Source organism: Mirounga angustirostris, unplaced genomic scaffold, assembly GCF_029215605.1.
Source record: "Mirounga angustirostris isolate CCGP_5_RB_7025 unplaced genomic scaffold, mMirAng1.0.hap1 SCAF_6, whole genome shotgun sequence".
Lineage (NCBI taxonomy): Eukaryota > Metazoa > Chordata > Mammalia > Carnivora > Phocidae > Mirounga > Mirounga angustirostris.
Genome location: NW_026991714.1, coordinates 25,990,881 through 26,014,023, shown reverse-complemented (window position 1 = coordinate 26,014,023; position 23,143 = coordinate 25,990,881). Strand labels below are relative to the sequence as shown.

The window sequence follows — 23,143 nt, the reverse complement described above, 5'->3', positions numbered from 1 at the left end:
CGTGGCTGGTGGGACTGGGACAGGGAAGCCACAAAGACCCCGCAAGGGGGTGGGGACGAAGGGCCTCGAGGCGCAGGAGCAATGGCAGGTTCTTCACACACACACACACACACACACACACACACACACACACCACCACCCCCCCTTAGGCAACCGGGGTGTGTGCACTAACCTCATACAATTGGTAATCTCTTCTCACAACACAGGAGCTTGCCAAACCCCTTGGCTCCCCACCCTACCCCACCCCAGCTTGGCAGCGTCCCCTGGGCTTCCTGCTGCTGCGATTGCTCCCCAACATCAAAGCCGCCGCTGTCGGGAGCTGAGAACGAGAGACGAGTACCAGCCAGGAGAGCAGCGACTCCCCGGAGGGCCCGGAAACTCAGGCCTGAGGGTCCCTCTCTCCCGGCTCCAGCTTCTCCTGGTGCTGCAGTACCCTTATAAGGCAGAAGCCAAGTCTGCCCTCCGTCTGGCTAAAAAATGTATATATTCCCCAGGCTAGATGCTGACTTTTCACCCACTGCAAGAGAAAGCGCCACCCCCACCACCCCCACTCCGGGGCAGGTTTTGCTTTTTATTTCTTATCTTAAACAAACAACCCCCCCAAACCATCGGTTGGCTCAGATCGTCTTGCAGCTGGGAGCCAGGAAGTGTGTTGAGAGGGAAAGGAGTGGGAAGGGGGTGCCCGGGGGCCCGAGACGCCCCGAAACTGCTGGTGCGGGGTGGCGACCGGAGTCGGCAACCTGCAGGGCGCCGCGGGCTGGAGCTCTCGCTGCCACCGCGTCCGCGGCTCGGCCGGCCTCCGGGAACCCGCGGCTCCTTCCATTGTTGCAGCTCGGCTGTTGCCATGTTGGAGGGAGAGCCCCTTGACCTCCGCTCCGTCCACTCGGCCGGCCATCCGCGGAGCGGCGGCGGGCGCTCCCGGCCCGGTGCGCGTCCTACCTGTGCTCGCTGCGGGCTTCCGTGCCAGACCCGACGTGGCGTGTGCTCGGCGACGCGGGCTGCCGGCTCCGCAGCTCCAGGCGTCCCCAGCACCCGGGCGCGCCGGCCGCGCACCGCCCGCGCCCGGGCCGCTCCCCTCTCCGCGCTGCTCGCCGCGAGCGCCGGCCCTGGGGCCCCCACCCCGGGGCGGCGGGGAAGGCAGGAGAGGGCGCGGGACAGGCTCCGGGGGCGCGGGGGAGCCCTCCGGGCCCCGAGCGTGCGCGAGCCCGCAGAGTCAGGCCACCCCGGGTGAGACAATAGCGGGAGCAGCGGGCGGGAGCGGAGAAGCCATCTCCCGGAGAGCCGGCGCACTGCACGGCGACGCGAGGCGCGGCCAGCCCCGGCCTGGACAGGCAGCCGCCCGGCCGCCCGCTCCAGCCCGCAGCGCCGAGTCGGCGGCGAGCGCGAGGGCGGGGCGGGCCCGGAACCCTGACCGCCCTCCACCTCTCCCTCCCGCCGCCCGCCGCCCGCCTCCCTCCCTCTCTCCCTCCCTCCCGCCGCCGCCGCTCGCTCCCTCCCTCCCGCCGCCGCCGCTCGCTCCCTCCCTCCCGGCGGGGCCGCGGGGGAGAGCGGCGCGCGGGCGTCCGATTGTGCTCGGGGACTGCAGACGGCGCTGCCGCTTCCCACTTGGGTGAGGTTTCTGCAGATGGTCGTTACTTTTCCCTGCGGGGACCCCTTTGCTCCGTGTCAGATGAATGCCAGGTCGCTCTGCTGAAAAGGACCCACTGAGGGTTCGAGGACTTCCCCCCTGCGTTACTAGGATTGCGACGCCTGCAAAAGCCCCTACCTTGAGGGCGGAGGTGGGGGTAGGGGGGAAGCTGGCTCGGGGCTGAGCAATCAGCCGTGTAAGTGTTTCTGTCCGCCCGAGTGCCTCGTCCGACCTGAACCCCAGAGAATAGCAATCCTGAGGGGGAGGGGTGGGAGAGGGTCCTCCAACCCAACCATGGTAGGGGAAAAACCCACTTCGTTCATTCAGTTGGTTATGTTTAAGATTTTGACTCCACGTGCTTTCTTTTGAGCAGTGGTCTCTAGAAGAATTTTCCTAAAGACTCCCGCCCACCCCCACCCCCCCCGCAAAAAAAGAACAACCAAGAATTGGCCAGCTCCTCATTTGCATTTGCTTTGCATAGTAACTAAGATCTCTGATCTCAAAGTACAATTTCCTCAAAACTTGAATTTGTTCTCCCCCAGGGCCCTCCTTCCTTTCTGGCCGGTCTGTGAGGATCAACACCTGGTTCCCAGCCTCCCTCCCCTGCAGTTCCCCTTCAGGTATCAGGGTCTCCAGGCTCCCAGCCTCCTTCAGAAGCCTGGGACTCCCCAGCCAGGGTTCCCATGGAAACGTCTGCCAATCTACCCCTTTCCTGGTCTCAAGGAAATATTTGTTAAAATGCTACTATTTCAGTCTGTTTAAGGTTTACTAGAGTTAAAAAAAAAAAGTCAAAGACTTTTTAATAAGATATCGGGCCTCTAAAATTTCCTTAGTAATACAAAACTGTGAGAAAAGCCAACACAATTCCTAGATTCATAAAACTATAGAATTTGAAGAGACTCCAAAGCTCAGTAAGAGGATATTTATTAGGAAGGGAATTTGACTAACCAGAAGAAGTCCTACAGGGGGACAAAGCAATATAAAGAGCGAGTTCCAGTGGTGTGAGAACAGTCACAGTTCTTGGGATTGAGAAAGATTTCTTGGGATATTGTTTTGTTCTCATATAAGATGAAATCTGAGCAAATGCGAAGGAACCCTAATTGCAGGCAACCTTGAGTGAGACCATAGGGAGGAGAGGGGAGACCCAAGCCTGTGTTTCTCCTCTCTACCCTCTGCCATGTGACCTTGGGTAGTCCACCCTCTGAGCATCAGTGATAATATCAGCTCCTAATCCTCGAGAGCCACAGGGGATAAAAACACACATTGGTTGAACATCTTATCAAAGGCTCTACAATGCACTTTGGTAGGGAGAAAAAAATTTCCTTATAAGAGAAACCAGGGCATGCCAAGAAGTTTAGATTTTGTTTCGTGGGTGACAGAGAACCCAGGGTGTAGACAAGTGGAGCTGGGAGTGATATGATCAGAAAAACCTCCTGGCATATTACACAGGAGGATTTGCAAGATGCACTCTGTGTCTTCCCATTGTCCCTGCAGACTCAGTGTTGGCCATCCAGCTTCCTAGTAGAGGGTGGCCACTGGGAGCCCTGGCAGAAGATTGGAAGGAAGGAGGTTGAATAGATCTGGATATTCGCTTCTCAGGATTTCCCTCTTTTTGGAGTCCCTGTGGGCTGGCTGCCACCCTCAACCAAAGTTCACAGCTCCCTCTGGGTGGTTCCCTCTCCCCGCCCCCCAACTTTCTCAATTCAGATATCTCAATTACCTTCTCAGGCCTGGGAGTGGAAACTTGGTTTCCTGCTGGCCCCAATGTGCTGCACACTATTCCATCCTACATTCCTCACCCGCATCCACTGCCTTATATTTCTCCTTTCCATTAATTGCCAAGTTTCTAGAAAGAAGCTCCAATATCTTCATGTGTCTCTTTTATTCCTTAAGCCACTGGAGCCTCTGGGTTTAACTGTGACTGTTCTCACACCACACACAGCTTTCCTTTACCCTGCTGACCCTTTGTAAATTGTCTCTTCAAATTGGAGTGTATCATTTGCTTCCTGCCACGTTAGGAGTACAGGCCGAGAGCTCACGGAGGCCACGGCTACATTCAGAGTGCAAGATCAGAGAATCTCAAAACCCGGCCAGGGCTGTGGCCGTGGGGATAAAAAGGAAAGGACAGATACAAGCAATGGTTAGGAAGTCAAATCAATAATATTTGATAATATATTGAATGTAGGCAGCTGGAGGAGGGATCTAGAATCACTGTCCATTTGATGCCTTAGGAATTAGTGGCAAGTCATGCCATGCACCAAGTGGGGGGACTATAGTAAGACAGGGCCCAGGTGTTGGGGGAGCAAACATGAGTTTCATTTTGACATGTTGGGTTTGAGGTAGCTGTGGAATGTTTAGGTGAGGATGTCTAGAAACTAAAGTCAGAGCAGAGGTGTGGACAAGTAAGGGCAATTTTGGACTCTTCAGATCATGGATGGTCAGTGAAGCTGTGGGCATGCGTGAGATTACCCAGGTGGGCACATACAGAGGAAGACCCCTGCCAAAGAAGTTGAGAAGAAACAACCAAGTTGGTAGGGAAAACCTGCGACCACAGAGTATCAGAAAGGAGGGTGGGAGGAAGTGTCAGGAAAGTGACCGGAACACAAGTGTGGCAGGGAGAGCCAGGAGGGCAGGCCTGGAAAGTGCCCTTTGGATTGGCAGGAGAGTCACTGGGACCAGTGGTGTGAGAACAGTCACAGTTAAACCCACAGGCTCCAGTGGCTTAAGGAATAAAAGAGACACATGAAGACATTGGAGCTTCTTTCGAGAAGCCTGGCAATTAATGGAAAGGAGAAATATAAGGCAGTGGATGGGGGTGAGGAGTGCAGGATGGAGGGGAGGATTTTTGTTATGGCTTTCCTTTTTCAAATGGGAAGAGCTTAAACATGCTCAAATGTTGAGGGGAAAGACCAAGGAGATAGAGAGATGATTAATGAAAACCATCCCGTAGGAAATGGCGGGAGGGAAAGGGGTTGCCTGGGATATCTGTGAGAAAGGGCAAGGAGCGGAGCAGATACTTGTACTTGTGTAGATTGGTAAACCTAGAGGTTAGGAGTTAACTGGTTGCTACCTGATGGTCTGTAAGCAATCTCTTGAAAGAGAAGGGGTCAAGTTGGGCTTGAGGACTTAAGGAAAGTGGGTAAGGTTAAAATAGCCACCAAAAGGAATGAGAATGGTAGCTTCTTAGAGAGAGAAATGGAATTGTCAGTAGAGTCGAGGATGTGGCTGGAATCAGATATTCTGATATGTAGTGGAGGTGATACATTTTCCTCATTTTCTTCTGCAGCGCTGGGAAGCCCAGGTGTAGAATGTTGAATCAGGGCTGGGGGTGGGGTGTTGCAAAATAGGTACAGTTGGAGGATAAAGGGGAAAGAGGTTCCTGACAAAAGAGGAGGGGTCCAATGAGGGGCATGAAGCTGGAGAAAGGCTGTGAATCTTGAGGAAGGGAGTCAAGGGGTCTAGCAACCTCTAGTCTTGCTCCCTCCCCTCCAGTCTCTTCCCCAACACCCCAGCCAGAATGATCTTTCTAAAGCAGACATCTGCTTCCCTTGTTTAATTAGCATCAACTAGCACTGAAGCTCTGTAAGGGCAGGGATTCTTTAGGTTTTTTTTTCTTTAGTTTTTAGATTTCTGTATTCCCAGAGCCTGGAACATGCCTGGCACGTAACATGTGCTCAATAAAATTTGTCAGATGAATGAATGGATGACTCCATATAGCTCTTGGATGAAACTCAAACTCTTTAAGAAAGTCAACAAGGCCTCTCATAATCTGGCCCTTGCTTTTCACTCTAGCCTCAGAGGACAGAGACTTTGTCTTGTTCATCCTTGTATCCTCAAAACAGCACCCACCATATAGAGGGCATTTAATAAATGTGGGTTGAATGAATAACTCCCTCCCTCATTCCAATGCAAACTTCAGGTTGTTTCTGGAATACATACGATTCTTACCTAGGGGTCATTCTACAAGCTCTTCCTACTGCTTGGAAAGGGCCTCCTCCCCGCCCCCCCAAACCCCACCTCTGTTGCCCTTCCCTTTATGTGGCTGTCTTTCTACATGGTAGGCAGAATAATGCCCCCCCCCCACCCCCAAGGAGGAAATGTCTGCTTCCCAATCCCTGGAATGTGTAAATATGTTATCTTACCTGGCAAGGGGATTGTGCAGATGGGATTTAGTTAAAGACTGTGAGATGGGGAGATTAGCCTGGATAAACTACCCAGGTGAGCCCAATCTAATCACACTGGTTCGTAAAAGCAGAAGATGTTCCCCAGCTGAAGTCAGAGGGCGATGTGGTAATGGAAGAATGGTAAGAGGGAAGCAACACTGCAGGCTTTTAAGTCGGAGGGTTGAGGTCCTGAGCCAAGGAATGTGAACAGCTTTTAGAAACTGGAAAAGGCAAGGAAACAGATTCTCCCCCGGAGCCTTCAGAAAGGACTATGGCACTGTTGACACACTGATTTCAGCCCAGTGGGACCCATGTTAGGCTTCTGATTTCAGAACCGTAAAATAATAAACTTTTAATCCACTAAATGTGTGGTAATTTGTTACAGCAGCAATAGCAGACTAATACACCCTACAATTAGCTTTCCAGGAAGCTTCCCTAGAGTGCTTCTAAATACACCTGAGAGATTAGGGTTGTAACACTAATCACAGAGTGTCGAAATTACTTGTTTGATTTTTTTCTGGATTGGGGGAAGGGACAGAAGAGGAGGGTAATTAGACTATAAGCTCCTTAAAGACAAGGCAATCTGTGTTGGGTTTACCTTTGAATTTCTAGAACTAATTTGTTGCCTGATCCAAAACTGGTGTTCAGTAAATATTGGTGAATGAGTGAATGAATGAGGACCTGGTTATTAGGGAGCAGGTGGTTGAAATGAATGAGAGGAGAGGGTGAGTAAATCTGTGCTGTGTTCTCCCAGGGCTCTGCTCTGGGCTCGGGTTTATCTGTAAAACAACTTTAAACTAAAATTGCAAAAGGCAATGTTTGTACCATTTTCATTTAAAAATCCTTCAGTAGACTTTCCTCAAAAAGATCCAAATATTTTTGAAAGGTGAATAGGTGTTGGAGATGGGGTAGGGGAGCTCTGTAAATATTTGGTGGTCAGATTGACCTCTTCAATCTCATTGAATCCCACTGGCCTTGACAACAGTGCTGCTTCTCTCCTACACCTTTTCAGTGACCCAGGACATTTGAGGGCTGCCTGGTTCAGGGACTATTTATCCCAGTGTCTGAGCTCTTGATGCTGGCCAAGGTCGTTGGGCTGCTAGTTTCCCTGTATTCTCAGAGACGAGAGGGCTGGGAGCACCCACCAAAAACCCAGGCTGCTCTGGGCTTGGAGTTATTAGGGCCAAAACACCAGAGGAGACTTCTCCAAACGACTTCTCTGTACCATGCATCTCCCTGGTGCCTTGTAATGGTCTCAACTCCAAACACTCTATACAGTGATGCTGGACGACTGGGTCCTTGCGTAGGCAGCTATACTTGGCCTTGCTTTGGGAAGCCCTGGGAAAGCCTCCCCAAATTAAACCTTTCCTTCTGGCTTAAATTAAATTCCACCATTAGAGATGTGTTTATCTGGCTCTTCAATACAATTGTACAACTCACAACTATCCATGTGCTTTCCCTGCCATGCACCACTGTGGGACTCAGAATTAGTTCTAGAAATTCAAATAAACGAGACCTCACCATGCACGTAGGTGCCTCCAAGTCCCTGTGAAAAGTTTCCACTTCAAGGTGTAACTGCTTAAGCTAAGGCTTGCCAGCTTTAAGAAGAGGACTGTGTCAGGGTCCAGGTAACAAATGGTGTCACCAAAAGGGCAAGAATGTGGGAGAACAGCAAGACCTCTCTCACTCCACAACTTTTCCCAGCTCTGATACAGAGTCGATGGTGATTTTCAAAGACAGATGAATCTGGTGAATGGGGGGCGGGCGGGGTGGGGGAGGGCGGGTAAAAAGTGTCCCTTTACAAATTGGGGGAACACCTGAGGCTAATATAACACCATATTATTTAGCTATACTAAATTAAAATAAAAACTTAATTTAAAAGGGGGTAAATTAGTGGAGGAAATGATGCTTAAGAAATGTGGGGCGGGGTCCCCAACATAGAATCTGTGAGTTTAGACTGCCCTCTAGCGGGAGAATTAAGTTAGACAGTATGGGAAGTGAGAAGCTCGAAGTACTCCAGGGTTATCGCTAAATATGGTACAAGAGAGCGCTCCTGCCGGTGTGTGTAATGCAACGTAGGGCAAAGACGATTCAGTTCCTGCTACCTCAGGTGGGACATTGCAGTGTTAACAAGACAAACCTTCGATTCAACTTTCAAACTTTGCCATTGCCTATATGATATAATTTTTCTCCTTGGCCTGAAAGCTGACCAGCTTTTCTGTATCTGACACCTCCTCTCTCTACCTTCCTCCGTTCCAGCCACACTAACCTGTTCACCAGCCTTCAAACCCAATATACACTCCCCACTTTTCTTTCGGGCTTACTGTTTTCCTTCCCACTGTGCCTAGTTTACTGCTGTGGAAATAGTAGGTACTCAATAAGCAAGTTGATGGGTCAATCTCATTCAGTCTGTTCAACTTTAAACAGCAGGTTTATTATCCTGAAGGAAAGGGAATACCAGGTAACAAAGACCCTGCTCAAGGGAAAGAAAAAAACCTTCAAGGTCCCTCTGTTCTTTGCCCTTTAGGGAGCCTGGACAGATACCATTTCCCTTCCTTAAAAAAAAGGTTAGGTATAATGCATTTCATAAAAACAGAGCAAGAAGTTTTCCTTATTTAACACAGTATGTGCTCAAGACATGTCTGAATAAGTAAATGACAAATGTCTGGTGGCTCATTACAATCTACTCTGTATACCTCTGACAGTAACTTGTTTAAATTCAACTCTGACCTGTGTTTTTCTTGCTGAAAACTCGAGGGTCCCCATCCTCATTTAATAACCACGGCCTTTCTGTCCAGGCTCATCTCCTGCCATGCTGTACTTGATTCTTATTACTGCATTCATTACTTTGTTAAAGTGGTTGGCTTAAGTGTCCACCTTCTTTCCTAGGCTGTAAGCAGGATCCATGTCCAATTTATCTTCTATTCTAGAGCTAGCACAGGACCTAAGCCATCATAAATGATCAATAAACATTTGCTCAGTTAAATAATTCCTTCCTGTTGCATTTTGAGTCTGTTACTTCTAATCTTATTCACAGTGGGAAAAGTAATAGATTTAGATTTAGCAGGTATCTTACAGGTCAACCAATCAATTCCCTCATTTTATAGATGTGGAAACCCAGGCCTGCTCAGGATCACATAATTTGTTGGTCTTTGTTCTAAAAGAACCAGACAATTATAGGAAAGAAATCCCTCCAACTGAGGCTGAGCTGTTTTGTTGTTCATTGTGTTTAGAAGCCTCAAGTTCCCAGAAATAAAAAATGAATATCCTTATCAGTTTTTGAAATTTCATAATCCTGTGTTCCACACCCTATGCGTCAGGGTTGATGAAACTGATTTTAAGAAAGACTAGGCTGATCTGGAGGGTTTTGTTCTTAATACTCCATGTTGCTCCTACTGGTGCACACTGCTTTAGGAGGGCTCATTTTGTGAGCCTGACTTGAAAACTGCAACTTGCCTGGAAGGCGGGGAAAGGCAAAACTTCGATCAAAACTTAAAAGTCTAAGCTCCTTTTCTCTCAATCTGAATTTGGTCCCACGTTCCCACTGTTACTTTTATTTTCTTCTATTAGCTCCTCTATTCATGAATCAAATGCGTCTTTCCTTCTTTTGTGCTGAGGAATGCTTATCTAACAGCGACATCATCTAGTGAATGGAAATGTATTTTTCATTAAGGGGACAAATACGGTAATCTGGCTCCATAGAGTTAACTAAAATTAAGAGGTCCTATCAGCGAAGTGATAGAAGACAGAAGAATTATAATAAAAAGAGGTTGCAACTCTATGTCTGAAAGCTTAATGTTGGATGCCTTGTCTTGTAAGTTACTACTGTTTCGTTTCAGTTTTGTAGATATTGGCAATTGAGTAAACATGAAATATGAGAGAACTTGAAGAACATGTGTCTTAAGTAAATGGAGAAAAGGATAGGAAAGCGAATGTTTTTCTTTATTGTGTTGAAAAAGGCACTTTAAAATGTATTTTGCCAGAGAAGTAACTTATTAGAATTATATCAAGTAAACAGAAGAGCAATGTTTCTTAAGAGCGCCCGGATAGCTCAGTCGGTAGAGCATCAGACTTTTAATCTGAGGGTCCAGGGTTCAAGTCCCTGTTCGGGCGTCTGTGGCTTTTGCCCCTTACTTACATTACCAAATATTAGCATAAGAAATTCTTGTGATAAAACGTACTTCCACTTTAAACTGAATTCAATTTTTCATTGCTTTTAGAATATGCAAGGTAAATGTGTTCTCAGGGAAGAGAAAAACCGACTATGCAAAATCACTTAATTTCTTGGCGAATATGGCAGTTTTTGCGCAGTGGTTTCCCATTGAGACAAAATTTGCGTTTCTCAGCTTGTTAATAGTTGAAGAGAAAAGTAAACGCGAACGTTAAAGCAAAGCGCCCGAACAGGGACTTGAACCCTGGACCCTCAGATTAAAAGTCTGATGCTCTACCGACTGAGCTATCCGGGCTCTCACGAGAAAAGGCTTCTACTACAATGCCTTACATAAGAATAAAGAACCTTGTGTACTCGATTTCTTCCACCTGTGTTTTGTGAAACTGTTTTAAACCCGAGAAAGCTCAGGATTCCTACAACAAAGAGAAACAGAAGACCTAAATCACGCACTTTTCACCAGCATTAGCAGCTACTTCAGAATTTCGAGGTATTTATATGCTCAATAACCATGATCACGTAGGCTTCTTTGATTTGTAATCTCTCTCCAGGAGTAAGGGGACGCGAGGTTTACCACCTTTGAAGTGTTGTATAGTGGCATCAGATCTATTTTACTATTGATAATAGGGCGGATATCAGTTCTAAAGCCGAACCGACAACAGAAAAGAAAAGATTAAGAGAGAATATAAATACACTGCTCGGAAGCTGCTGGGTTGAACTGCGTAGTTTGGAGTGCGAGAAAGGACCCTGCAGAGGGATAGTGTGATTGTCCTATACGTCCCTTGAAGACGTCCAAGTAATTTTTAAGTGACGCAAACCCTGGAGGAAGTCCCCAGCCGTGACCCTGGGGGGCAGTAGCCCTGCAAGCCAGAGAGACAGGAAAGCTGAACGTGCCAGTGGAGAGATTTCATTGATCATAGCCCTGGAGGCTCTTCTCTTCCACATCCATCAGCAGTCTGAGCACTGCCTTCTTCTACAGGGCTGGTCTTGGAGAATTACCCACCATGGGGCTGAGGGTGGGACAGTGAAGAGTCTCTGTTGCTTTCCCTTCATTCCATCTGCTTAATTCCAGCGCTTTAGGAGTGATTGCTCTGGCCCAGAAATTTCACTTGTAGGAATTTGTCCTAGAGAAATAATCAAGGGTGTATAAAAAAAACTTGATTACAGGAAAGATCGTCATGGTATTTTGATTGGAAAATATTGCAAATGACAAAACGGCTATACAAATTATGGTACAGCCTTAATACATGGAATATTATATAGCTACTAATAATCATGTTATACAAGAATACAACTCGGGAAAAATTGCAAAATATTGTTAAGTTAGGAAATATTTCAAAGCAATTTTTTAAAAAGGTGCATATGTGTCCATTGAAAAACTGAAAGGATAAATGTTTCTACATAAAGCCTGGGTTCTGAATTTAGGTGCCCCTCTTTGAAAGCTTACTTCCAAAAAATAAAAAACAAACCTTATTCCACTATGTGTTCTTGAGCAAGCTACTTCTCTGTGTCTCAGGACAATAGAGTAATTGTGAGAATTCCTAAGATAGTTTATACAAATTGTTTAGAATGGTGTCTGACAAGAAATAAGCAATCATGAAGTCACGTAAAGACAATGGCAGAGAAGTAACAAGAACAGACTACAGATTCTGCTCTTTCTAGCATTCTAACACTATCTACACTTCAACACTTAACATATGTTAACAATTATTTTCTTACCCAGGTATAATTGACCTATAACAGTTTCAGGTGCACAACATAACAATTCCGTATTTGTATACATTGCAAAATGATCACCACAATAAGTCTAGTGAACTTGTCACCACACACAGTAACAAGTTTTCTTTCTTATGATGAGAACTTTCAAGATCTACTCTCTTAGCAACTTTCAAATATGCACTACAGCATTATTAACTATAGTGACCATACTGTATATAAGGCTTAAACATATTTGACTGGACTGGGGGGAGATGTAGAGAATTTTGAAAGCTGACAATACTGAGTTAATTCCAGACAAAAAGAATCACTTTATCCCCTAAGTAATGGGGAATTATTAAAAGTTTGGCTCATTTATGTCCCAATTTCCCCTTAAAGGAGCCACACATTAGATTTGTTTCATTCGTGCTACAATAAAAACGCAAGGACTACCACATCAAATATTCTCATCAGAATCACATTGCCAGAATTAATCATCTGCCCAGAGCTAATGGTAAAATGGTTTCTAAAATTGGCTGTGTGCAGACAGGATGCTTAGTCATTAAGTTAGGAATATTAAACTGCCTTTCCTTTCCTCAAAACTCTTTGATTCTCTCCTACTACTTTAATGAGTGACACATGGAACTTTTTATAACACCATTCAAAATCCTCCACAATCTGGTCCTGGCCTACTTTGCTGGCATTCCATACCAGTCCCAATATAATATAATGCAAACCACAATTGTTATTTAAAAATTTCTAGTAGCCACATTAAGAAAAGTAAAAAGAAACAGATGAAATTAATTTTAATTATATATTTTTTCAACCCAATATATCCAAAATATCATTTTGATATGTAATTAATATAAAACATTACTGAGATACTTTACAGTATTTTTTCCTAAGTCTTTTTTTTAATGGTAGCACACTAGGGTTTATTAAACTGTGCTTAGTACAGGCACTGGGGCTTGCCCATGGTTCTCTTGATGTATAAAGCCTGGATGTCCTGCCAACTCTTCTTGAGCAATGATGCCAGGAAATTGACAGCTAAGTGGATGTTGTACATGAGCTCATCATTTGTCATCTTCATGTGGCCAACCATCACCGCCAGACACAACACCTTCTTCATCTGGAATTTGATTGTGGACTTCACTTCATCCACTTTGGCCACCATGTTCTCATTGTGGGTCAGCAAGAGAGGGAACCTGCCAGCCTTATTCAGTCATGGGCCCAGGATTCATGGGATCTGCTTGATCAGAGATTCTGAAGCCAAAAAGGCATCATACTTCTTGCCCAGCTTCTTGACTAATTTTTTATTCTTGTTGAGTTTCTTCAGCACCTCAATATCCATGTGGGGAATATCCACAGCCTTGGACTCATCACAGTGCTGTTGGTCCCTCAAAACACATACGGAAAACTTGGGGCGGGGAGTGGACTTAAGCCTGACGGTGCCCAAGAAGCATTTGTCCTTATAAGGGTCATTGTTCCTCAGGCTGATCTGCAGCTCCACCATCTCTGAAAACTTCCGGCACTTGTGCGGGTTCCCGTGCAGGACTTCCCACACTGCCTCATACAGGGTCTCGCGGGAGACTCTGCTGCTTATGGTTCCTTGCACCGCAGTAACCAGAAAAAAGCCCTACTAAGTCTTTGAAATCTGAGGTGTATTTTACACTTAGAGCACATCTCAATTTGGACTAGCCACATTTCAAGCCACACGTGGCTGGTGGGTATTATATTGGACAGTGGGATTCAATACCATGCCAATCTTTTACTCAGTGACCAACACTTTGATCAAAGTAGATTCTTTTCCGTTTTAAGACCGTCTCTTCTAAATTCCTCATCTCATTATTTGTGCCATGTTTCTTCAAATTACTTCTCCCATTTCTGCCTCTTGGAATCCTATTCATTTTTTAAGGTCCACTCAAATGATTATTCTTCTACAAAACCTTCAAAGATTGTGTTAAATAGGAAGGAAAGATTAATTCGAGACTATAGATAGGCTCACATTCAGTTTATAGATTCAGTAATAGAGCCAGACATTTATTTTTCAAATTGAAAAAATAAAATTGGATCTCCATGTTATAACATGCACAAAAATCAACTGAGGATGAATTAAAGGCCTAAATGTGAAAAGTGAATCTTTAGAACTTTTAGGAGAAAGTATATGAGAGTATATTTATGACCCCAAAACAGGGAAGAATCTCCTAAATAAAAAAAAAGGAAGTGAAACATAAAATAATTAATAAATCTGACTTCATTTAAAAAAACTATTTATCAAAAGACATTTAAAAAGTGAAAACAAGTTGTAGATTTGAAGATTTATTTTGTGATATATATAATCAAGAAGGATTAATATCCAGTTTACATAGAGGACTCGTATAAATCAGTAAGGAATAGACAAACCAACAGAAAAATGGGCAAAAGATATGGACAGGCAATTCACAGGTGAGTAACCATGGTCAATAAATACGAAAAAACGTTCAACCTTACTAATAATCATGGGCCACCATATAAATCAAGCCACCATGAGAAATTCTCACATCTATCACATTTTTTTTTTTTAATAATCTGACAATACCAAGGATTGGCGAAGATGTGGATCAACAGAATCTTTTTTTTTAATTGCGGCACTTCTAGTTTATTTATTTATTTTTTAATTTAAATTTTGTTAGTTAACATATAGTGTAATATTGGTTTCAGGAGTAGAATTCAGTGGTCCATCACAACACCCAGTGCTCATCACCATCTAGCCCACTCCCCACCCACCTCCCTCCATCAACCCTCAGTTTGTTCTCTATCGTTAAGAGTCTCTTTCGGCTTGTTTCCCTCTCTTCTTTTTTTCTTTTCCCCCTTCCCATACGTTCATCTGTTTTCTTTCTTAAATTCCACATATGAGTGAGGTCATAATGGTATTTGTCTTTCTCTGACTGACTTATTTCACTTAGCAATAATACACTGTAGCTTCATCCACTTCTTTGCAAATGGCAAGATTTCATTTTTTTAGAAAAGATTTTATTTATTTATTTGACAGAGAGAGAGACAGCGAGAGAGGGAACACAAGCAGGGGGAGTGGGAGAGGGAGAAACAGGCCTCCTGCGGAGCAGGGAGCCCGATGTGGGGCTCGATCCGAGGACCCTGGGATCGTGACCTGAGCTGAAGGCAGACGCTTAACGACTGAGCCACCCAGGCGCCCCTCATTTTTTTTTTTTTATGGCTGAATAATATTCTCATGTGTGTGTATCACATCTTCTTTATCCATTCATTAGTAATTGGACATTTGGGCTCTTTCCATAGTTTGGCTATTGTCTATAATGTGAGCAATAGAATCTTATACACACCCATCAGGAGTGTATACATCTACAAACACTTTGGAGAGCACTGTGTTATGATCTGGTAGTGTTGACAATGTGTTTGTGACCCAATAATTCTACTCCCTAGAGTGCACAAGTACAAGAATGTCGATGACAGCATTGTTTGTAACAGCAAACGATTGGAAACACCTAAGTATTTATGAATAAAAAATTGTGGTGCATTCATTACTGTTACACGCTGAATTGTGTCCCCCTACCTCCAGATTACTGTGTTGAAGACCTAACCCCTGAGCACCTGGGAATGTGACTCTATTTGGAGACAGGTCTTTTGCAGGGGTGATGAAGGTAAAATGAAGTCCTATGGGTGGGCCCTAATCCATTATGGCTGGTGTCCTTATAAGAAGAGATTAGGATGCAGACAACTTACAGACCAAGTGTTGAGGACAAAACAAGAAGGCAGCCACGTACAACAAGCCAAGGAGAGGTATCAGAAGAAACCAAATTTGCCAACACCTTGATCTTATACTTCTAGCACACAGAACTGTGAGAAAACAAATTTCTATTGTTTAAGTCACCCAGTCTGTGGTATTTTGTGATAGTAGCCCTAGAAAATCACAATTACTGGGGCGCCTGGGTGGCTCAGTCGTTAAGTGTCTGCCTTTGGCTCAGGTCATGATCCCAGGGTCCTGGGATCGAGTCCCGCATGGGGCTCCCTGCTCCGCGGGAAGCCTGCTTCTCCCTCTCCCACTCCTCCTGCTTGTATTCCCTCTCTCGCTGTGTCTCTCTCTGTCAAATAAATTAATAAAATATTTTAAAAAATCACAATTACTATATAACAATTACACAATTCAATATATTACTATACATTACTAAATAATATTGAAAATCAACTATACATGATTTAACATTGTGAAACTTCAAAATGATCAGCAAAAATGCAAGTTGTAGTAGAATACATACAGTTTGATGCCATTTATAAACATTTTAAAAGCATAAAATATTTTTAAGGAATATATACATATATAAATCCTAAAGTCTAAGGAAGTCCATGGCAGGGGTAAATACCGAATTCAGAATAGTTCGTTTTGGAGTTGAAGGAGGGAGATGCCATAGGAGAATAGACTATAGGAAACTTTTTTGTAATAGGTAAAGTATTGTTCTTTAGGAAGAGTGGTGGGGAAAAGGAGATTATATTCTTCTTTATACCTTGTACGTGTGAAGTAGTTCATTATAACTTTTTAAGAAAGACTATAGATCAATAACATTGACTTCTAGTTCCCTTAGAACTCTGAGGGGCTCTAGAAAAATCATCTGGTTTAGCCATTTTATTTACAGACTGTGAAACTGAAGAACTGTGTAACTTTCTGGTTTCTAGAAATAACTAGACTAAACCCAGATTTCCTGTCTCTTTATTAAATAAACGGTTTTTGAGTATCGTTCTTAGAGAAGGAAGTGGTGATCACTGAGTCAGTTATGAGCTTGTTAAGCTAATTTCATTTTCTTTTTGGTAAGTTTACTTGATGAGGAGAAGAAATGCTCTAGTTATGGTTTATTTTCATTAGAGCAAGTCATTTGATGAAATTTTATGAACTCCTTAGGAAAGGATAGCGAAATGTTGCCAGATATTGACCACTATTAGGTAGGATCAGTAGTGGTTTAAGAACATTTGAAGATGAATGATTAATCACGAATCAGTGTCAAACATGAGGGGAAAGCTCTATTCTTAACCATTCAACATATTTATCAAGACTTTTGATAAAGGCAAATTAAATATGTTGATCAAAATTTTGCAAAATGCAAAAGTGAAAGAGCTAATCTCTCTCGACCTTCCAGGCAAGGTTAACCACACTTACCACATTCTCTTTACCTGGACTGACTCCTCCACTAGACAGATTCCAGGCGTTACTTGCTTTGGAATCTTCTAGATTGTTGCTTGGCACACAGTAGGTGTTCAACAAATGTTTGTTGATCTTAAACAAAATGAGTTGCCGGACAGGATCATAATTCCAAGAGTCCAGGAGACAGGAGGAAGAGATCTAAACTAACTGGATGCTATTTAAAAGATACAAATTACTGTTTGGGAATTAAAAAAAAACAACACTAAAATTAATTGCACAAAAAAGAGAGGAGAAACAGTTGAGAGTGGTTCATCTAAAAAAGCCCCTCCCCTTTATTTTTTGAGAGAGGTGGTTGCTGACTTCAAGCTCTTTCAGAACAACTGTGAAAAAGGAATGAATTCTTCAGCTCATTTACAGAAATCTGGATCTCCCAGCTATGCGGAAGGTTAATGTCAGAAATAGAGCAAGGTGCAATGTGCAAATTAAGGGAGGTCATTGCCCCATTTTATTTAACATGAGTCTGTACCCAGTCCGGGGAGCCACATTTTAAACAGGACCAACAAGTACTTATTCAGAACATGGTGACCAGGGTGGCTTGAAGCCATGTCAAGTAATAAATAGTTGGAAGGCTGTGAGGGGATTTTTAGCTTGCAGAAAAACAAGGGACAGGGTTAGGGATGGAACATGGGAACTGTCTTCAAATGACTGAATAGTATTCATATTACAAAGAATGACTCCTTACTCTGTTCTACCAAGTGTATAACTGAAACCAGTAGAAATTGCAAAGTCACATACTTCAGCTCAGAAAATCCTCTAACATTTAGAATCATCCTGAAATAAATGAGATGAGGTATTTGGGAGGGATAATACCATTTGGCATCGGCCGAGGTGGAAGTCGGCCAACCTGCGATTTGTTGCAGGTGCTTTTATCAGGCTGTACGATCCAAAGAAGCTCCACCTCCTGGTTCTTTGCACCTTTCAGCATTTATCACGTATCTTGAGTTATTCGTGTATATTCTAATCCTATCTCCCCCAATTAGCGACAACACTAACATGCTGTTTGCCCTCTCCAGCCACCACCTCTGGGGAGTAAGAGTAAGTTAACCTTGAGGAACAGTGGGAATGGCGTTTTTTGGAACAGCGAAAGGCTGCCTCTGACTATGCTATTAGGTTTCTCCCCTCCTCGATTTTTGATCTCCTAGGACACGTCTGTGAATACCATCAGACTCTGTGAGTTCCTGAAACGATTTCTCTAGAAACCTCAAAACTCAGTCGTCCCGGACCTGCGACTCTCTCTCTCTCTGGACTGGGCTCTACTCTATGGTAGGGAGAGCTCAGCCTTTCTACCTCTCTAGCCCTCCAGTGGAGCCTCTATGGTTTCCGGAGGCCTCACCGGAAGCTCTGGTACGAGACGGGTTCAGGAGGCCGGAAGTTGCGCCCTCACTACTCGCCGTTTCAAAATGCTGCTGAGGCCTTAGGGCCTGTGACTGACGCCCCCTCCCCCCCCCCGGGCTCGGCGGGGGAGCGACTCATGGAGCGGCCTTAAGGTGTGGCTCTTGGGTTTCGGCGGCCGGGTCCCTGGCGGCTGGGGACAGGAGGTGGAGAGCGGGGAGCGGGCGGTGGTGTGGCCAGTTCGGCGGGCCTCGGATCTGGGGCAGCGGGCAGGTGGAGCTTGAGGCGTGGGTGGCGGCGTTGGGATGGTCGCGCCGGGCGGAAGAAGGGCTGGTGGGGGAAGGGTTATGCGCTGAGGCCCCGAGGAAGGTAAAAATGGAGGTGGAGTGACGTGCTTGCAGCAGTTCGGCCATCAGGTTACACCTGGAGTCGAAATGGTCGGTGGACGATGTTTAACTGGACGCAGCATTAGAAACGTACTGAGGCTCTTTGGAGGAAAGAGGTGGCCGGAGAGGGAGGGGGGAAGAATGACATCGATGTGTCTCAAGATTTGAAAGTAGTAACTTTCAGGGCTGCACACCATCTGTGTCAGAGACACTTGAGTGCTTGTTTGAAGAGGGCTCATTTCGGGGCCACACCCAGACCCGCCCAAGCAGAACATCCGGAGATGGGGCTCGGGAATGCGTATTTTAAACGGCACTTTCCCGCTGATTCTTGTGCATCCCTGATTTTGAAAACCGCTCTTTTAAAGCAACACCCGTAGAACATGCTGTTGCTTTTCCCCTGTCATCAGGAAAGCTCTGTGTTGGTTAGGAAGCTCCTCCACCCCGAACAAGTATCTGTCAAAGGTACTTGGTACTTTTTGTGTTAAGTGTTCCTGCATCTTAATTTAGGTTTTGTCTCCTCCCTCCTCATACCTTCCTGACACGAAAAGATAATTTATTTTTAAAGTATTTATTTCACAATATTTTGTTTCACACAGTACTGGTCAGGATCACAAATTTTTGTAGTTTATTTTTTAAATTTTTGTTTTTTAAAGATTTTATTTATTTATTTGACAGAGAGAGAGACACACAACGAGAGAGGGAACACAAGCAGGGGGAGCAGGAGAGGGAGAAGCAGGCTTCCCGCGGAGCAGGGAGCCCGATGCGGGGCTCGATCCCAGGACCCCGGGATCATGACCTGGGCCGAAGGCAGAGGCCCAACGACTGAGCCACCCAGGCGCCCCATTTTTGTAGTTTATATATATAAAAAAAGGTAGACGTGTGCCTGAAGTTAAAAAAAAGGCGCATAATACAGAAGTGTGTAAAGTTCAACTGTTCATTAACCCTAACCGGTTCTCTCCTCAGGCTAGCTGCTGTTAACTGCTTGATAACATCCTGACTTTTTCCTCCAGTACTCACATTTTTAAACAACAGTGGGATCATTTTGTATGCATTGTTATGCACCTTAAGTTTTTCAGATAATATCAGGGACAGCTTTCCATCAAATATACATATACTTTCTTTTAAACACTTGCATAGTATTGCTTTAGAGGGTTGTACAACAGTTTCGTTCACCAGTTCCCCACTGATGGAGTTTTAGGTTGTTCCTGGCATGTTGTTTTGCAAATGGAATATACTCTTGCTACACATTTTGCCTGTGTAGGTGTGTAACAGATTTGGTAAGAACTAAACATCTGAATGGTACGGTAGTTTTTTTTTTAAGTTTTTCTTTTTAAAGATTTTATTTATTTGAGAGAGAGAGAGAAAGAGCATGAGAGGGAGGAGGGTCAGAGGGAGAAGCAGACCCCCCGCTAAGCAGGGAGCCCGATGCGGGACTCGATCCCCGGACTCCAGGATCATGACCTGAGCCGAAGGCAGTCGCTCAACCAACTGAGCCACCCAGGCGCCCTAAACTGCTTTCTGATTTTAGTCCAGTGGAGGACACAAATAAAAAATAAAATGTAGTAAGTGGTAATAGAGGGGCTCTGTTGTCATCAGCTTCCCTTGGGGTGTCAAGAGTCACCAAGGAAGTGACTTTTGACCTAGGTAAAAGAATAAGACTTTTCAATAGAAAGTAGATCACAGAAGAGGAAGAAGGACAGGTACCTGATACTATGTGAAATCCAAAGGCAGTGGATTTCAAACTTTTTAAACCATGACCCCCAGTAAGAAATGTTTTATATTGTGACCCATTATGCATAGGAGGGGGAATGGTTAAGAACTCTGGCTCCGCAGCCAGAGTGCTTGGACTCTTAAGACCATACTTTTTGGCAAGTTATCTTCTTCTCTGCCTCAGTCTCCCCTTTGAAAATGAGGACAATAATATATCTACCTAATAGGATCTCTGTAAGGATTGAATGAGTTATTGAAAAAAAAAAAGTTATTGCTTTAAAGAGTGCCTGATACAAAGGTGCTTAACTGTGTTGTGTTGGCTATTTTCAATAACAGAAACAGGTTCCACAAAACAAAACTTACCTTTGTTATTTACTTTTATTTTCTATTCTGTTCTATATCATTAATGGAGGGGAGCAGTTAAGACTCACGGGGGTACAACTTGTAGTTTGAAAAACTCAGTACTAAAAACACCTGGGAGGTAAGTGATAAAAGGATTGGACACATTGAAGACACTTGAGTTCATCATTCGTCATGGTGGGGATTGAGTGGTGAAAGTGGAAACTTGGAGAAGAGTACCAAGCAGGAATGGAGACTGTAAGTTGGAGACCAATTGTATAAGCTCTTGCACACATACGCAGTGAGGGGAGTGAGAGTGTGGAAATGGAAGTGCCTCCTGAGTCACCTCTCCAGGCTCATGTGCGGTAGTCCTTCACGCTTCAAATGCACTGAAAAGCCAGGGTAGTTTGACCTGCTCTGGGATATCCCTAATTCTGCTGTATTGTGGAATGAAGTGGTGGAATTGGCTTTCTTTTCTTTTCTTTTTTTCTTTAAGATTTTATTTATTTGAGAGAGAGAGCAAGAGGGAAGGGCAGAGGGAGAGGGAGAAGCTGACTCCCCACTGAGCAGGGGGCCATACAGGGGACTTGATGCCAGGACCCTGAGATCATGACCTGAGCTGAAGGCAGATGCTTAACCGACTGAGCCACCCAGGTGTCCCATGGCTTCTCTGTCAATAAACACATCTCTCTTGAAGAAGAGTCCTTTTGGGTTATTGTATTTATTATTTTTTTAAGTTGAAATACAATTAACACACGATGTCACATTCATTTTAGGTGGACATGTAGTGATTTGCCAGCTCTATACATTATGCTGTGCTTACCACAAGTGCAGCTACTATCTGTCACCACACAACAATGCCATTGACTATATTCCCTGTATTATACCTTTTATCCTTGTGACTTACTCATTCCCTAACCAGAAACTTGTATCTCTCACTCCCCTTCAGCCATTTTGCCTGTCCCTCCACCTCTTCCCTTCTGGCAACCATCAGTTTGTTCCAGGGAGAGGTTTTTTTTTTTTTAATCCTTTTTTGTAAATAAACTCTTCCTTTTTTTTTTTCTTTTAAGATTTTTTGAGAGGGCGCCTGGGTGGCTCAGTTGGTTAAGCGACTGCCTTCGGCTCAGGTCATGATCCTGGAGTCCCGGGATCGAGTCCCGCATCGGGCTCCTTGCTCGGCAGGGAGTCTGCTTCTCCCTCTGACCCTCCTCCCTCTCATGCTCTCTGTCTCTCATTCTCTCTCTCTCAAATAAATAAATGAATAAATAAATCTTTAAAAAAAAAAGATTTTTTGAGAAAGACACAGTGAGAGAGGAACACAAGCAGGGGGAGAGGGAGAAGGAGAAACAGGCTTCCTGCAGAGCGGGGAGCCCGATGCGGGCTCGATCCCGGGACCCTGGGATCATCACCTGAGCCGAAGGCAGACGCTCAACCTAACAGCCACCCAGGCGTCCAAAGGGAGAGTTCTTATGAAAGCAAGAAAACTGCAGAAAGAACTTTCTTCCCTCATTCATTTAGTAGACAAGTTCTTCTCAGCTTTTTAAAAGATTTTTTAAAAAGTTTATTTGAGAGAGAGTAGAGCGAGAGAATACGAGGGGGTGGGGGAGGAGGGGCAGAGGGAGAAACAGACTCCCCATTGAGCAGGGAGCCAGATGCAGGGCTTGATCCCAGGACCCTGCAGATCAGAGCCCAAGGCAGACACTTAACTGACTGAGCCACCCAGGTGCCCCTCTTTTCAGCTTTTTATACTTATCTCTAAGGTTTATTATTAGCTGGAAAGAAACATTTCCAGAGAGCCAAAGTAGTACAGTTAATAATGTAGATTCTTTTTCGTAACTGGAGTATTTTCTGAGTACTAGTTTTTCAAGATGCAATAGATAATTGGAATTTTTGTGATTTCTTCTGTTTGGTGTGTACCACTCAATAAAGTGTGTTATTTCAATTCAATATTTTTTCTATTTTTTCTCAATTCTTTTTTTTTTTTAAGATTTTCTTTTTCTTTTTTTTTAATTTTTTAAATTTATTTGAGAGAGAGAGAGTGCATGAGAGGGGGGAGGGTCAGAGGGAGAAGCAGACTCCCCGCTGAGCAGGGAGCCCGATGCAGTACTCGATACCGGGACTCCAGGATCATGACCTGAGCTGAAGGCAGTCGCTTAACCAACTGAGCCACCCAGGTGCCCCTTTTTCAATTTTTTAATGAAATATTTAAAGCATATCACAAATGTGTCATTTTACCTTTAAATATGTTAGGATGTGTTTCTTATCAGGTCAGGATTTAAAAAAATTATCAGTGCCTTTTTACTACGATTTTCTTAGTATTTACTACCTAGTACATAATTCAAAATTTTATGATTGTTCAGAGAAAAATGGCATTTACAGATGGTTTCTTTGAATCAGGACTTGAATGAACAAGGTCCACATGCTGTATTATTTGTTTTTTTAAGCCTCAGTCATGGTCTCCCCACTTAACCATATCCGCCCCGCTCCAGCAGCCCCCCCAGCCCCGCCATCTGA

The 23,143-nt window shown here is 44.4% G+C and overlaps 3 protein-coding genes and 2 non-coding genes across 13 annotated transcripts in view; 2 read left to right on the top strand and 3 right to left on the bottom strand.

Moving 5' to 3' along the window:
* PIK3C2B (phosphatidylinositol-4-phosphate 3-kinase catalytic subunit type 2 beta) overlaps positions 1-1,403 on the bottom strand; it is a 63,703-nt gene extending 62,300 nt beyond the window's left edge. Inside the window, exon 1 of one of the 3 annotated variants that reach the window (XM_045876979.3) lies at positions 940-1,403. The gene's annotated coding sequence lies outside the window, so the exon portion shown is untranslated. The remainder of the gene's footprint in view (positions 1-939) is intronic. The other 2 variants (XM_045876977.3, XM_045876978.3) reach the window with 2 other exon arrangements.
* Positions 1,404-9,830: 8,427 nt separating this feature from the next.
* Positions 9,831-9,903, top strand: TRNAK-UUU (transfer RNA lysine (anticodon UUU)). Its single transcript has one exon. It is a non-coding gene; the product is annotated as a tRNA-Lys (tRNA).
* A 280-nt stretch (positions 9,904-10,183) lies between these two features.
* On the bottom strand, positions 10,184-10,256 carry TRNAK-UUU (transfer RNA lysine (anticodon UUU)). Its single transcript has one exon. It is a non-coding gene; the product is annotated as a tRNA-Lys (tRNA).
* A 2,333-nt stretch (positions 10,257-12,589) lies between these two features.
* On the bottom strand, positions 12,590-13,535 carry LOC123845667 (large ribosomal subunit protein uL1-like). Its single transcript, XM_045876377.2, is given in 2 exon segments — positions 12,590-13,289; positions 13,527-13,535. Coding segments are annotated over 2 exon segments (696 nt in total). The 3' UTR covers positions 12,590-12,602.
* A 4,658-nt stretch (positions 13,536-18,193) lies between these two features.
* MDM4 (MDM4 regulator of p53) overlaps positions 18,194-23,143 on the top strand; it is a 61,702-nt gene continuing 56,752 nt past the window's right edge. For 5 of the 7 annotated variants that reach the window (XR_010412213.1, XR_010412212.1, XM_064593954.1 and 2 more), the window contains exon 1: positions 18,195-18,349. The gene's annotated coding sequence lies outside the window, so the exon portion shown is untranslated. Of the gene's footprint in view, positions 18,350-23,143 lie in introns of all 7 variants that reach the window. The other 2 variants (XR_010412214.1, XM_064593955.1) reach the window with 1 other exon arrangement.